Raw genomic sequence first — 15387 nt, 5'->3', positions numbered from 1 at the left:
ATGGGATGTCGTAGGTGTATCGATAGGATGTCGACACAATGAGAATAAAAAAAATTTGACCTAAAATGTCGATAATTTGTCGACGGTATATCGATATTTTATCGACAATGTGATTTAATTGCTTTATGTGTGATAATATCGACCTCATGTCGATATGATGTCGACATGGTGTCGACAATTTTGTTTGCTAAATAGGCGTGATCATACTTGGAATATCGATAGCATGTCGACAGTATGTCGATATGTTGGCGACAATGTGATGTAATTGCTTTCTGTGATTGCTAAGTGTGATATCGATTGATTGTCGACATCATGTCGATAGTGTGTCAACAATTTTGTGTCGACAAATTCTCAAATAAATTATGTATGTTAATTTGCTTTTTAATCGACATGATATCGACAAACTGTCGACAACATGTCGATAATGGTCATCCCTGACCTTTCTTAGCATGATATCGACATAGCATCGATATTCTATCGATAAACTGTCGATAACTTCTGGAAAACCCAGATTTCGACAGAAAACTAGATCTGCAAGATATCTACCATTTCAAACCAAAAAATACCAGTTTCAACAAATACGACACATATAACGAACACAAACTACATAAAATCTAACAAAATGCTTAAAACACAACTTATCCATTATAATGGTGTAAGATTCTTGAGTGATTGGGGTGTGCTCCGGTTTTCTAACACTGCCCACCGAGAAATAAACATTCGACAGGGAAGAGAGAGAGGGAAGCTTTTTTAGTTTTTCTAGAGAGAGAGGGGTGCACGAGAGGGAAGAGAGAGAGGAAGAGAGAGGGAAGAGAGAGGGGGAAGTTTTTTTAGTTTTTAACAATTTTTTTTTTATTTTTTTTAAAAAAGGGTAAAGTGAGAAATTCATGTAATCAATGGAATTAATTTGTACAAATTAGTGAAGGGTCTAAATTTTGATATTGGGGGTTTTATTAGGGGCAAAAAATGAAATTTCCCTGTATATATGTATTAGTAATCTATATTTTTTTTTTTTTATTATTTTTTGTATATATGTTTTGCTGTATGGTATATGTATTTGTTATACGGTATATAATTTGTTTTAAATAATATTTAAGTTTTATTTTCTATTGTACTTTTGTTGACATGATATATAATTTTATTAGCATCCTATATATTTTTATTTTTATTTGTTGTTATTATTATATATATTTTTATTGTAAGGTATATATTTTATGTTATATGGTATATAAGTTTTATTGTATAGTATATCATTTTATTTTAGATAATGCATGTTTAGTTTTTATTTTAGTATATATAAATGTGATATATAATTTTGTTAATATATATGATATATATGATTTTTTTAATAATATTATATTATTCTGTTTTATTTTTTATTGTAAGTATATATGTTTTATTGTATGGTATATGATTTTTGTTGTCTATAATATATTATATATTTAATATGATATTTAGTTTCTATTTTATTATATATAAAATTTGTTAGCGTGATATATATATTTTTTGAGTATTAATTTAGTATTGTTATAATTTCTTTGTGGTATATAATTTTATTACTACGGTATATTAATTTCTACTGCTATATATATTTAAATGATCTAATATATTTATTTATTTTTGTTACAATATCCAATACTAAAAAAAATTATGTAACTTAATTTTATTATTATTATATATATTTTTTTAAAAAAATATGTGATAAATCTATTTTTATAATTTTTATTATCTAATTTATTAGATTTGGCCATTTTTTTAATTTTTTTAAAAAGTAGACATTTACTAACTTAGTTACCAAATTAAGGGCCATTTTACATCTCAACCATTAGAGTTTTCTGTTATTTTTGAAATCGAATCTTTTTCTGCTAAATTTATGTCTATTTTGTTAAATTATTTGTTTTCTAATAAAGATCTATTTCCATTAATAAAATAATAAAAAAGATTAATTAAATAATAATAATAATCATTAAACTCCAAAACACCAACAAACAACAATGTCCCGTACTGCTCACTGCCAAAACCCAGAATATTTTTAAAGCCGGAGCAGCCTTCATTGTCGAAACCATTGCTACAATGCATTTGAATAAAATATTATTAAATAAATTTTAAATAGAAATAAAAAAAAAAATTTCCATTGCCTAAACTCAAAGCAGTGAAAGGTTTCCCTTGCTCACACGCTTCTTCCTCATTCAATAGTCAATATATAATATATATATAATATATATATATATATAAAGGAGTGTGTGTACATTCACGCAGTTTATACTGATTCAAGCACAGTGGGAGACTAAAGGTTCGCCAATGGCGATCAGATTGAGTTCAGCGGATGCCTCTGGCTTCAAATTCCTGTTCTTTCTCGCCGTTATGTACGGGCTAATGTCAATGCTTACCTACTCCATTCTTCACATGAAATTCGTTAGGCCGCTTGGCATCGACGCGCCTCTGGATCAGTTCTCGGAAGCTAGAGCAGTTGAACATGTTCGAGTGCTGTCCGAAGAGATCGACGGTCGTCAAGTGAGCCATCATTCAATTATCTCTCGATTTTTTCGTTTGGGTTCCGAGAAATTTCTCTAATTCCGTTCAACTTTTTTTTTTTAAAAAAAAATAAAAATTGTTTTCTTCATTACAGATTCTGAACTACGAATTCGGAGTTGTTACAAATGTTTAGAGTATATGTTTGTATTTGATAGAGTCGTATACTGTTTGTTGCGTTAATTATTGGTAATTGAGCTGCGTTATTAATAGGAAGGGCGCCATGGTTTGAAAGAAGCTGCCCGTTATATCAAAGGGCAGTTGGAAACGATAAAGGAACGAGCTGGTTTGAATATGAGGTAATTATTGGATTGAGTCCTGATTATTAGTCAAAAAAAAAAAAGTAGTCTCTTCTAGATATTTTGTTTTCAACTTTAGTTGTAGAGCTGGTTATATAATTGAGTTTTACATATGTATATATATTTATTGCAGGATTGAAATCGAGGAGACAATTGTCAATGGCTCCTTTAATATGATGTTTTTAGGCCATAGCATATCTCTAACTTACAGAAACCACGTAAATGTCATTATGAGGTACCTTTTCCATCCTTTTTAATGTATATTTATTGAGCATACTTGTTGTACCAACCTTAAAATACAGTAGTTTGCACTTAACTTCAGGCCCCACATTAAGCATAATTATGCATATTTTGTAACAGTGAAGCATTTGCATTTACATCTTTCAAGTTTTTAAGGAAACATCATCACAAAATAATAAAATTTTAATGGCAGGGTATCATCTGCAGATTCACAAGACTATGATTCATCTGTACTGTTGAACGGCCACTTTGATAGCCCACTTAGTTCTCCAGGTGCCAGTGATTGCGGTTCATGTGTTGGTGGGTACACAAAACAAAAGTTTTTTTTTTTTTAATTGTTACCCTTTTTGGCCTGATGGTAACAATTGTCTCATCTTTTTCTGTGCAGCATCAATGCTGGAATTGGCGAGACTTATTACAGACTCTGGTTGGGTACCTCCTCGGCCTATTATTTTTCTTTTTAATGGTGCTGAAGAACTTTTTATGCTGGTAAGATGTTTTATTGGATCAATTCCACAACTGGAACTATGATTCACCTTTATAAGTTGTAACTTTATGCTCATTGTACATATCATAATGTTTAATGGTAATTATGATGATTTCAGGGCTCACATGGTTTTATGAGGACTCATGAGTGGCGTGAGACCATTGGAGCTTTTATAAATGTGGAAGCATCTGGGACAGGCGGACCAGGTAGAACACTATCAAATCAATTACCATTCTCAATAATTGTAAAATATAAAAGTGTGCACATAGTATGTTCCTGCAACATGTGTATAATTGATTCATTGACTGTCCTATATTTCTCTTCTTTAAATTGAGTGTTTGTAATAAGAGTATAGAAACCACTTTCTATTTCTAATGCAATGTCAGTCATACTGATATTGGATTTGGACAGGTTACACCTGGTTTCCCTTCATAATTTATTTGTTTCACTTGTTTCATTCTGCCTATGATTAAAGATTTGGATAATGTTAGGGCAAGTGGAATGAAATAGTGAAACAGCTGATTTGCTTTAGAAATGCATCATTTTTCACTTTTATTACTAAAATTGCAGATTTAGTGTGTCAATCTGGACCTGGTTCATGGGCTTCGCAAGTCTATGCTCAATCAGCAGTTTACCCTATGGCACACAGTGCAGCCCAGGTACTTTCCGTTTGAAAGGCTCAAATAACTGTGGAAGTGTCTAGTTTTTTCCTGTCTGTGAAAGAGGCTTGTTATTGACATCTATGTAATTATGTAAACCTTTGTTTTGACAACCCGGTTTCACCATATCTATAGCATTACCTTTCCTGATTTTAATTCATGTTGGATGGTCATAGCTATGCTTGTCTGTATTAACTTTCTTGTAAATATTTATCTGGTATATGCAGGATGTTTTTCCAGTTATTCCTGGAGATACAGATTATCGAATATTTTCCCAAGACTACGGCAACATACCGGGTCTGGACATTATCTTTCTTCTTGGTGGTTACTTTTACCATACCTCCTATGATACAGTGGACAGACTAGTGTATGCATTACAACTGCTATTTTGGTACAGATTTACTTAATATGGAATATTAGTATCATTCCTTTCTAAATAGTTCCTCTGATTCATCTAATTAACTCACAGACCGGGAAGTATTCAAGCACGCGGAGAAAATTTGTTTAGTGTCACTAAGGCTTTTGCCAATTCTTCTGAGCTACATAATGCACATGAAAGAGAACCTCATGAAGTCCAATCAGAAAAAAGTGAGCGTGCTGTTTTCTTTGATTACTTAACATGGTTCATGGTATGCTCTAAAGCTCCTGCTCTTAAGTATCTCTTTGCTAGTTACTATATAAACCATCTTTTAAAGTGACAAGTATTTTCACCCTCTTCCTCTTGCTCTTACACAGATATACTATCCAAGAAGAGTAGCTATGATTCTTCACAACATTCCTATTGCCATCTTCTTCATTATGCCACTCCTTTTACATTTGAGGTCCTCTGGGCTGCGTTCTTGGTTCGCAACTTTATCAGATTTTATGAAAGGTAAAATATAAGGAGAATTTAAAATTGGTATGGATAAAAATAGATAAATATAGTTTTTTCTTTGGGTAATATTATGTTATTATACTTGCAAAGTTATATAAATCTTTAGCAATTCTAATATGTTCTTAACCTTTAGTTACTCTCCATCTCTACAATAACACTTCCTAAAAAGTGTGTTTCAACTTTATTGATTGCTGACTAAACTCATTATGTCCAATTTGATTATGTACCAGGAACGCTATTGCATACAACTGGGTTTATACTTGCAATTATTTTCCCAATAATTTTTTCCATTCTGAGATTGCTTTTTACTAGTCAGGCAATGAACTGGTGAGATTTTATACTCTTACGCGATACTCAAATTAATTTCTTGTTTTCTATGAACTAATTAATATTAGAATAAGAGCCCTACACTTGTTCATGAGGTTTTTCTGATGATCTAGTTTGTATAAGATGAGATTTAGAGATGTATTTTACCATTATATGCTTCAGAAGTTATGCACATAATGGGTGTAAAATTGAGAAATCTTTCCTAGTGATCTTTTCTTTCGCAAGATTCTTGTTGACTTTTAGGACTTGAATTACAGGTTTGCTCATCCATATTTGGCTTTCATGATGTTCATCCCTTGTGCACTTTTTGGTCAGTTGATCCCTGTAGCTTTGTTGAGTCGTTCTACTGTCATGGAAGATGTTGCATCTCAACGCAGAGCAAAGGAGGTAGCGGTACATTCTAAAACCTAAATAACTGACCATGATCAAGTTAAATGATTGCATTCTTAACAGCCCTTTGACTACACTGGTCTTAGTTTTTAACTCAATAGGTAAATGCAATGTGTGTGAGATCAATGAGAGAAATGTATGGAAAGTGAAGAATTATATTTCGGAAAAAGAACTTGGTACATTAGTGGACTCAGTAATCAGTTATTTGACAGAGTTGAACTCTCCCATTGAGCGAGGATTTGTTGCCCATAACACATCAAGGATTCAATGCCCCCTAGCCTACCGTACTTTTCTCACTCTAAACTGCATAAAGCAACCAAATATAGAACACAACACTAAAATGAATCCAGCCTGTACAAATATAGAACAAAAACAGAAGAGAATTCCCAAATAACAGTCACAGAACAAATAGACAATCGGCGCATTTTGTTTCTTTCTTCTTACGCCTAGCATATATAAATTGCGGATTGGAGACTTATTAGTGTGCATCATAATAGAGTAGTAATAAAAGGAACAATTTTGAAAGTGTCATTAGTAATAGCTGAAATAATAATTGTGATATTAATGATATTTTGATGTTGGTGATTTACTAGTTTTGGGGTTATAACCAAAGACCTTTTTTGATTAAACAAGTTAATAATTATTTAAATATAATCTGTTTCACTTGTCTTTGTAACTAACTTTAAGGCAAGAATCGGTCTCTCTTAAGATTTATAATGGTTCAATGTCTCGACAATTTGTATCACTTATCTTTTGTAATTTTAACTGAACATTAATTTTTCAGGTACTATCCGTTGAAGCCAGATTTTGGGGAGCTTTTGGGTTTTATGCTATGTTAACTACGGTATGTATTATGTTATTTTATTGATGTGTAGTGAGCATTTTTGGAATATTATAAGCATAATGTGTATTATGTTATATTTAAATCTAAAAAGACTAAAACACTTAGTAAGCGCAGGCTTATCTTGCAGCTGGGCTATCTGGAGGCTTCTTGACTTTTGTTCTGTCTGGTTCGATGCTTCTTGCTTGGATTTTAGTTTGCTTGGTAGTCAAAAGTTCTGATCATACATCTCTCAGGTATATTTGGCTCACGAGAAAGTCTTTATATGTCATGGAAGAACATTATCATGTTGATCTGATTTATATTGTCTCTCAGGTCAACAATGCTATATGTGATACCTCAAATTCCAGTCCTTGCCTACTCTGTTTACTTTGGTGGATTTCTTATCCAGTTCTTGGTTGAGAAGATGGGAATGATGGGTGCTGTTCCACCCCCATATGGTTAGTTTGCCAATATCAAGCACTTTCTCTCATATGCTTACTGTTTTAGTTAGGCACTTCCAGTTCCTTAATATTGAAGCACGATGCAGTAGACATTTTGCTAGAACCAAAATGAGACTAAACTTGTTAATTGTTGACTAGATGGAAAGCATCTTTTCTTCTCTTTTAGTTGCAGTTCCTTTTCTTTTATCACCAAGAATGAAGTTTAAGTTCAAGCTCATCAGTGGAAATTACAAAATTTGATAGGAATATGTAACAATTGATTTCCTTTGTGTGCAGGTTATTTCATTCCTGATGTTGTAGTTGCAGCAATTATTGGAGTTGTGACAAGTTGGTGCGTGGGCCCTCTACTACCTGTTTGTGGTCACTGGTTAGCCAGACACTCTATTATGCAATTTTTGCTTCATCTTAGTGTGCTAGCGTTAGCTCTGTCATCTCAATTCTTTCCATACACCACAGCTGCACCTAAGAGGGCTGTTTTTCAGCATACGCTTCGTACTACAGGTACTAAAGCTAGTGACAAAAATGTTCAATAATTTGCATCACTTCTGAAGTTTGGATTATAACTTTTGTAGTTTGCTTTTAACAAAAACATATTTTAGATGATGGTCTCTATCTTACCTTTTATGTCAAAAATCCTACTTTTTCATTTCTTATCGAGTTTATTGCTAAAGAGGTTATTTCTTATATGACTGAAGATTCAAATCACATTGTGGACTCCAGTTATGATTTCGCTGTGGTGGATTCCAATTCCTTACTTTTTCTTTTCAAATATGCACCTGAAGTTGCAAAGGAGTTGCAAATAACTCCAGAGTTCTCATTTGAAACTGCAAAGTTTTGTCACAGGGAATCTTGGTTGGTATGTATTGTAAATCTAAAATGTTCCGAACGAATATATGATATAAGTTGGGCCTTTAAATCTTTAACTGCTTATCTCTCAAAGAACCACTTCTTTGTGAGACTGGCTGCTATGTTTCAAAGTTTGTTGCTTTTTGTCTGAGCAGTAAAAGTCATATAATCTATGTCTGGAGCTGTTAACTTTCACCAAATTTTCATGCAACATTTTATCTTTTGCAGGCACTTTTTCCTGTTCCTTTTATGTTTTCAAGAAGTTTGAAATTTCCAGCAAAAACTAATGAAATTTTGGAGCAATACGATCGATTCCCTTTTCTGTCCACTTACAAATCTCATACAACACTTGGCGAGGGAACTCGGAGAATTCACTTGGAACTTTCCTTGGGGTAAGTAGAATGAAATGCATTTGCCATTTCACTGATTTTGATCTCCTACATTAAGACAAACACTGATTTGCTTCTTCATCTTCTTACAAACTACCAGTAACTAGACACAGATTTACTTACTCTTTTTCAGTTCCGTAAAGGAGGTTTGGGTGACAGTCCTCAACATTACTGGCCCATTATCAAGTTGGTCATTTGCCGACAATGTGCTTCCAGGTACAAAAAAGAAAAATCTATCTGATTACATCTTACATGTTTATTATCTTTCTCTCTCTTACCTCTAAACTCACACCCTTGAAATATTGTTTCAGCTCCTGAAACAATTGATGGAGGTCCACCCTCATACATTTGTCGCATTAGTGGAGCCAGTCATGAAAATTGGACCTTCTGGTTAGAGGTAAAAGTTTGACAATCATAGGCGCAGCCCTACAGTTTAGTTTGCTGGTTTTACTATGTCACTAGCTTTGTTATTATTTTGATTGTGGGTGTCATTGCAGGCTAACAGTGGTGAAGATTTGAGGGTTGAGGTTGCAGTGTTGGACCAGTACATGGTTGGTGATGCAAAGAAACTGAAAGGTCTTTTCCCTGATTGGGTTGATGTTGTTGCATACTCTAGCTTTGTATCTAGTTACGTATTCTAGCAACAGACCCTCTAATCTATCTTTATTTCCATTAATCGATTTCAGGCATATAATTAATTTTTATAGGTCAGTGGTCACCCCATATTGCTTTGAAAAATAATTTTTTAAGAGAATAGATCAATTTGTTCTTAAGTTATTTCTGTTCAGCTCAGTTAATCTTATCTATTCTTCTAAGTTTCTTTTACTTTCCAATTCTTTCAATGCAACTTCAGTGTACTATTAGTACCAACCGAACTTGGTAGTGTTTTGGTTAGAGGCATCGAAAGCTACAGAAGAGTCACAAAACCTATATTTTAGTCTTTGTAGATTTACTAGTGTGGCTTTACGTGCTCCGCACGTAAATAGCATATAAGATGTAAATATTGACATTATAATAATTTACTTCATAATAATTTAAGGTTGCAAAAATTTTTAATGTTGCAACATGATTCATTTCAAGTTGTAATGGAACTCAAAAGATTGTTAAAGTGTTCCTAAGTTGTGGCCTATTTATTTACATATTCATTCCATCCAGTAGTGATGGAGCTTCCAAAAGTGAAAGCCTATGATATAGTGTTCCAACAAGTGGCCTATTTACATATGTATTCCATCATGGAACTTTCAAAATATTTTTCAAAAGAGTAACAAAAGAGCAATTCTATCACACCCAAACTTTTTACTACATCTGATCTTCATTAGAAGCCTTGTGATTGTTTCCGTCTTCGTTAGTAGTTTCATGTTTCTTCTCCTCATCGTCAGCTGTAGCTTTGTGTTTCTTTTCAGGAAGAATCACAAGTGGAGTTGGATTAGGATGGGAAGTTGAAGCATTAGAGATTAATTCTTCATTTGAGAGTGGAGTTGTATTAAAGAACGAAGTGATGTTGAATTTCCATCCTTCAGTGGAGTCCTGTTTGACTGCCTTAATGTAAGCTAGTATCTCTTTGTTGTCATGTAGTTCGGGAAGTTCGTTAGGAATGCTATCACTTGCCTATAAAATAACAATTTAATTTATTAGTAAGAGAATGTTTAAAAGAATAAGCTGATTATTTTATCTTAAGTAAAAAGATATTTGTGGATTGAGTGAGAAAACCTTAATTTTGGTATTCATCAGGGTTGTTGCATTACATGAGAACAATGTTTCTGCGATTTCCCCAAATACAGTTGCTGTAATCCAAGATGATGAATCAGTAAGTTCAACATCTATTCTGCATCTGCAAGACATGAGTGTTAGTAAAAATATAATTTGAAAAGGAAAAAAAACTTGAGAAAATGCCTAAGTCATCTAATTACCTAGGGACTGCTTTGAGATCATTGTTTTTGCAATATAGACAGTGAAAAGTTTCCCCATATTCAGATCCAGTAATTCTGTTACAAAGGGGACATGCCATATACCAAAATGGTTGGCCATAATTTGTGACTTTAGCAATTGCTTTGACCCAGAAAGTTGTTTGCTGAAATGGGAGATTACATTGTAATGTTATCTAATTGAGAAAATAATAAAAGAACAAAATAAAAATGATAAAAAAGGAGAAGTTAAAAGGAGTTTACCATGTTTAACATGTCATTTATCTTGCTTATATCAGTAATTTGATCAGAAGAAGGAGGTGAAAGATTTGTTGCAGGAAGAAGATATGCTTTTTGAGTGATCCTCTCATTGAGGATGCAGTTGTTTCGAGTTATCCTAATTTTTGAAACATTAAAAAACATACATTAGTAAGGTAATAGTGATTATATGAAAGCATTAGGAAGCATATGATAGATTTATATCTTACCAGGCACGAAGATCTTTAGCAACTTCCAACTGAGGTTCAATTAAAAAGCAGCTTGAGTTTTTTGTGGATATTGACATGCCTACAAGATTAAATTTATTTTAGAATAATTTGGTATGAATTTTTTTTTAAAAAAAAGTAATAATTATTTGATTACCATTGTAGCAAACCACTTTGAGTCGTGTTCCAATCATAATTGGTTTCTTGTGAATGATGTTTGAGATTGCAGCACATTCGTTGTCAACAAAATTATTCCACATTGTAAGTATAGCTATGTTAAACCTACAAAGTAAATAATAAAATTTAATAAAATAATATATTAATATTATATAATAAAAAGAAATTTGAAATAACTTACTCATTATCCACAAGAACAAGTTCTTGGATTATAGCTTCTCCATGACGATTGTGTATTTGACGTTTAGGACGAATGTCTATGACAGCAGCAATCAAATCTAAGAAGAACCAAAATTATAATTAGTAGAAGTATGTAATATTGTGAAAAGGGGAGCTAAGTGTGGAAACTTACTAATTTCTTTAGATGGAAGATCAATATACTGTTGTATATTACTAAGAGGCACAAAGTTGTAAGTAGACATCAACAGATCATCATAATTTTCTTGGAGCTCTTTAATTTTAGTTTTTCCAGTTATGACCCATTGGAGATCTCCATATTTTTGTAATCCAATTTGCAATCTTTGACATTAGCATTAGAAATTGCGTATGCTTTTGTCATGTGCAATGTCTGATGCAAGGCTTGAATATCAGCTTGATAAATAGTTGCTTCGATATGGTTTCCCTACAAACATTATATATAATATAGGTCAATATTAATAGGCAGTAAGTAAAATGAAAATATATTAATTGGTTTTTACCTGTGGATCAATTAGAAGCAAATTCTGATATTTGACAGAGTTTCTGGATTGGCGTGGATGAGTTTTTTCAACTACAATTACTTGGTTGTCCAATTAGTTTGACCTCTTGTGATATGAGGTATTAGTTGGTATTTCAAGTCATTGCTTTGTGGCCTAAATTTTCAAAAGAGTTAAAATATTATATAATTAAAATAATTATTATGAGATGAGAACAAAAAAACATACAGAGCAAATATAGTTATACAGATTCTTAAAACTATTATGACATGGAGAAAAAATGCATGCAAAATAAATGTGGGTGTAAAATTTACTTGTCTAAAGTTATTAGCGTGTGAACCTTGTCGTAAAGGTGTTCTATACACTACAAATAGAGGAAAGATCAGATGCATACAAAGTAAGAAATTAAAATATAATACTAAAAGAGATATATGAGATATGAATGAAATAATAATAATAATAAAAGTTATTACTTACCAACCTGTGAGAAATTTTTAAAAGTGTATATAATTTTTGTAATTTTTATATCTTGTTAAAAGTGATAAACTAAATAAGAAAAAAGAAAATACCCCCAAATAATCAAGGTTGGAATCTATGAACTAAAACAGACAAGTATTGTAAATATTTAAATGGTGAAACTAAACAAAGATGAAAGATTAGGTCTTTAAGTGTTCAAGCATCAATTCATCAATAAAAATAGAAAAATACTCAAAACCACAATAAAGTGAACTATACCATCTTTATTGCCTTGCCTTTCATTCATAATTCATCTCATTTAAAATACTATATGAATTGATTAGTAAAGAATTTAACTTACATTGTCGTCATCTTGAAGTAGCTTAGATGAAAGTTTGTTGATTTTAATAGTGTCCAGAAGTGTGGAGTTCTTTTTTTTTTTTCTTTTTACCTAAGCAAATGAGAAATTTGGATTAAGCAGTAGTATTTATATGTATATGTGTTATTTAAAAACAAAAAAAAAAACCATATTATTTGTCATTTGAATATGCTATAAGTACATGCATGTTGCCAAGTTTTAGTTTATAATAGTTTTGTAATTACATGCTGGCTGACAAGTGTATATTTTGTAATACATGTAAATTGCCAAATGTCAATTTAAGAAAGAGAGAGAGAGAGAGAGAGAGAGAGAGAGAGAGATAAAGTGTAGTGAGCATTTAATTTTTCATTAATTTAATTAGATATTATGTGTAAAGAAATTGATCTTTAAGAATAGTACAAAAATGATCACTCACTTGTCTTGGAATGTAGTCATTTAGGATGATGGGAAGCCCCCTAATCAAGGCCTCAGCAATTGTACCAGGTCCAGCCTATGAAAAACAATAATAAAATGATCAGAAATGTTCATGACAATATATTTATCTACATATATATATATATTACCCTATGCAGAGTGTCTTTCTAAGTAGGTCACCTTTGTTATTATGCAATCACAAGCTCCCATGCATTTCTCCATTTGGTTTTCGAAACCTCTAATCTAAAAAAGGGTGACAAAGAAATATTACTGTTTTGGAGTTTAATCTCAGTTATGGTAAGAAAAAATAAAAAGCTAAGTACAGTCAACTACTCACCTTGACTGAAATCTTTCATTCTTCAGATTCAAGTCTGGATAGAAGTGTTTTATTTCGGCCACATATGATAATTAACTGTCCAATTGGTTTGCCAGCTTCTTTGTGATAAAGTGATTCACGAAGAGTCATTGCAGTATTCTTTATAGGTCCCATTCCTTCACCACCTCCCATTACCAAAACAGCAGGCAAGTCAGGATCCATTTCGAGTTCTTGTCTCAATTGATCCTAGACCAAAAGGAACAAAACTTTTAGATAAGAACATTCATAACAGAAAGCTAGAGACATAAAAAAGTGAAATTTTAGCCATCCACCTTGGAAAGAACTGCTCTAGCAAAAGATGGCCGGATTGGCATCAAATAAAGTTGTTCCAACTCGAATTTGGGTAACATTGATATTGTATGTTGGACTGCCAGAAAGAAAAAAAGAATATTACAAAAATAACAATGCAATGGAAATCTTCTACTATGCCAAAATTTAATATTCCAACTTAAATAGTTATCACCATCAAGTACAAGAGAATTTACCACTTACTGTGATGGGTTCAAATTAAATGGGGTCTCTTGCTGATCGAGACTGCCCTTGTCACCAAAACTAATTCTTCCAACCCCATCTTGTCCAAAACACATGGAAAAAGAATTTGCTATAAACCCTTCCCTCGATAAAATGCTAGGTACTGATATCTTCTCCATTCCAAGCCCAAATAAACCATTGGGAGCTGCAACATCAAGGAATGAACCGCTTTGAACCTCTCCACAACTGCATATAATTCATGATACATAATCATCTACAGACGTTTAAATTGTGAAATGAACAATACCAATCAAGTTTAACAAAAATTTCATTTATAACAAATAAACAAGATGAAATGGAACTCACCCGAAAGTGACGTATGCCTCAACAAGTTCCTGATATTTATCTTCCCTTTTCAAGTGCAAGACATCCTCTATCAATACTCCAGAAGTAGATGTTTCTCCTGAGACATAAGAGACCATGTAAGGGCAACTGCCTAATTCAAGGCAACGATTCCGACGGCCACATATAGTATTGTTGCAAGTAACCTTTTTGCTTGTTGAAGAGCCATGGCGCTCTGCATCAACTCGGCCTCCAATCCGTCTGCAAATGAAGAAAGCAATTAAAGGAAAAAACAAACAAAAGTTATAGAATGAAGAAAGCAATTAAAGGAAAAAACAAACAAAAGTTATAGAATGAAGAAAATCCCTCAAATAAATGGTATATTTGGGGCGAAGAGTGAAAGATTAAAATCGATTGGAATTCGTTAAAGCTTTTTATTTCAATATTTTATATTGTGTTTAGAAGGACAAACCTGTTGATCCGATTGGGAGTAGTGTTTCTCTACCCTATTTCTTGATGTGGGTGGCGATGGTGGTGGTCGTGTAAACAGTACCCCCTAAACTCCCCATCGTTGGCGGTGTGGAAGCACTGATCGTGGTCTTTTTGGGAAGAAGAGGGTTTTGGAGGAGTGGAAATCCAATCTAGGGCATATAATTAAGGGAGAAGAAAATAATACAATAAAATAATATTATTCCCTTGAAAGGAAAAAAATAAATAAAAAATTATAATAAGAAAGCTAATAAAGTTTTATAGAAATTATCACAGCTGTTGACAGTTGTTACCTTAGTTATAGCTCAATGAGGGTTATATTTGTAAATTGACTATCAAAAGCCCAAAGAATTATTCTCTTTTTTATAAAGGTTTATAGATTAATTTTATTTTTAATTATAATCGTGTAATGAGTAGCATTTTTAGTTATGCCTGTTAAACAATCACATAGATTATGAACTATCCAAACACACATTAAACATTATTGCTCATAATCATTAAATGCAAAATCAATACTTTATTTAGAGCATCACAAACTTATGAAAACACATACCTCCTATATTAGCATTTTCCATTTGAACACCAAAATCTTTAATGTGAATGTGTCTCCAAGATGGTAGAAGAGGAGGTAGAAGAGGAGCTTATGAAAGCAAGCCCTTTTCTTATCACCACACACAGTCTCTCTCATTATCATACTAACACATATTAACCCCTTATATATCCAACACCCAACCCTAAGGGGTTTTATTAGGCTTATTGGGTTAATGAGTATAATTAGTGGTGGACTATAATTTAATGGGCCAATTATAGTTTTAGGGTGCTCTCATGTGCCTCTATACATTTATTAATTATTAACCATCCCATTATGGTAG

General features: G+C 32.5%; 2 protein-coding genes and 1 long non-coding RNA gene across 6 annotated transcripts; 1 reads left to right on the top strand and 2 right to left on the bottom strand.

Moving 5' to 3' along the window:
• The first annotated feature begins 2023 nt into the window (after nucleotides 1-2023).
• LOC115712690 (uncharacterized) lies at nucleotides 2024-9121 on the top strand. Of its 3 annotated transcripts, none has more exons than XM_030641020.2 (21): nucleotides 2024-2514; nucleotides 2746-2831; nucleotides 2965-3066; nucleotides 3265-3371; nucleotides 3460-3560; nucleotides 3677-3764; nucleotides 4129-4217; nucleotides 4445-4584; nucleotides 4687-4846; nucleotides 4953-5088; nucleotides 5322-5418; nucleotides 5676-5811; nucleotides 6593-6652; nucleotides 6767-6885; nucleotides 6965-7089; nucleotides 7369-7593; nucleotides 7788-7948; nucleotides 8167-8330; nucleotides 8461-8543; nucleotides 8639-8724; nucleotides 8825-9121. In XM_030641020.2, exons 1-21 carry the CDS (start codon nucleotides 2302-2304, stop codon nucleotides 8966-8968), a joined length of 2622 nt encoding a protein of 873 aa, XP_030496880.2. In that variant the 5' UTR covers nucleotides 2024-2301; the 3' UTR covers nucleotides 8969-9121. The 3 variants fall into 3 exon arrangements, with proteins under 3 accessions (XP_030496880.2, XP_030496881.2, XP_060969225.1); XM_030641021.2 differs by having other exon boundaries at nucleotides 2025-2514; nucleotides 5676-5805; XM_061113242.1 differs by lacking the exons at nucleotides 2024-2514; nucleotides 2746-2831 and having other exon boundaries at nucleotides 3279-3371.
• A 247-nt stretch (nucleotides 9122-9368) lies between these two features.
• On the bottom strand, nucleotides 9369-11418 carry LOC115712691 (replication protein A 70 kDa DNA-binding subunit B-like). Its single transcript, XM_061113243.1, has 8 exons — nucleotides 11246-11418; nucleotides 11075-11171; nucleotides 10874-10998; nucleotides 10720-10798; nucleotides 10496-10628; nucleotides 10238-10398; nucleotides 10038-10158; nucleotides 9369-9935 (listed from the first exon to the last, which is right to left on the bottom strand). The coding sequence occupies exons 1-8, from the start codon at nucleotides 11313-11315 to the stop codon at nucleotides 9627-9629; spliced, it is 1095 nt and encodes a 364-aa protein (XP_060969226.1). The 5' UTR covers nucleotides 11316-11418; the 3' UTR covers nucleotides 9369-9626.
• A 332-nt stretch (nucleotides 11419-11750) lies between these two features.
• LOC133036648 (uncharacterized) lies at nucleotides 11751-14703 on the bottom strand. Of its 2 annotated transcripts, XR_009687235.1 has the most exons (9): nucleotides 14499-14703; nucleotides 14051-14287; nucleotides 13699-13930; nucleotides 13486-13580; nucleotides 13175-13399; nucleotides 13018-13080; nucleotides 12839-12913; nucleotides 12406-12495; nucleotides 11751-11952 (listed from the first exon to the last, which is right to left on the bottom strand). It is a non-coding gene; the product is annotated as an uncharacterized LOC133036648 (long non-coding RNA). The 2 variants fall into 2 exon arrangements; XR_009687236.1 differs by lacking the exons at nucleotides 11751-11952; nucleotides 12406-12495 and having other exon boundaries at nucleotides 12837-12913; nucleotides 14499-14699.
• Between the last annotated feature and the right edge of the window lie 684 nt (nucleotides 14704-15387).

This window comes from Cannabis sativa, chromosome 4 (genome assembly GCF_029168945.1).
Source record: "Cannabis sativa cultivar Pink pepper isolate KNU-18-1 chromosome 4, ASM2916894v1, whole genome shotgun sequence".
In the NCBI taxonomy this organism is placed as follows: domain Eukaryota; kingdom Viridiplantae; phylum Streptophyta; class Magnoliopsida; order Rosales; family Cannabaceae; genus Cannabis; species Cannabis sativa.
The sequence above is the reverse complement of the archived record's forward strand: the minus strand, read 5'-3'. Positions and strand labels throughout refer to the sequence as shown.

Excerpts from the sequence above, each read along its gene's own strand:
- LOC115712690 (XM_030641020.2), top strand. The coding sequence starts at position 2,302 with ATGGCGATCAGATTGAGTTCAGCGGATGCCTCTGGCTTCAAATTCCTG. Across the intron at positions 5,812-6,592 it reads GCAGAGCAAAGGAGGTAGCG|GTACTATCCGTTGAAGCCAG; the intron begins GTACATTCTAAA and ends TTAATTTTTCAG. Across the intron at positions 8,331-8,460 it reads CACTTGGAACTTTCCTTGGG|TTCCGTAAAGGAGGTTTGGG; the intron begins GTAAGTAGAATG and ends ACTCTTTTTCAG.
- LOC115712691 (XM_061113243.1), bottom strand. The coding sequence starts at position 11,315 with ATGTCTACTTACAACTTTGTGCCTCTTAGTAATATACAACAGTATATT. Across the intron at positions 10,999-11,074 it reads CTTGTTCTTGTGGATAATGA|GTTTAACATAGCTATACTTA; the intron begins GTAAGTTATTTC and ends TTTACTTTGTAG. Across the intron at positions 10,159-10,237 it reads GATCTCAAAGCAGTCCCTAG|ATGCAGAATAGATGTTGAAC; the intron begins GTAATTAGATGA and ends CATGTCTTGCAG.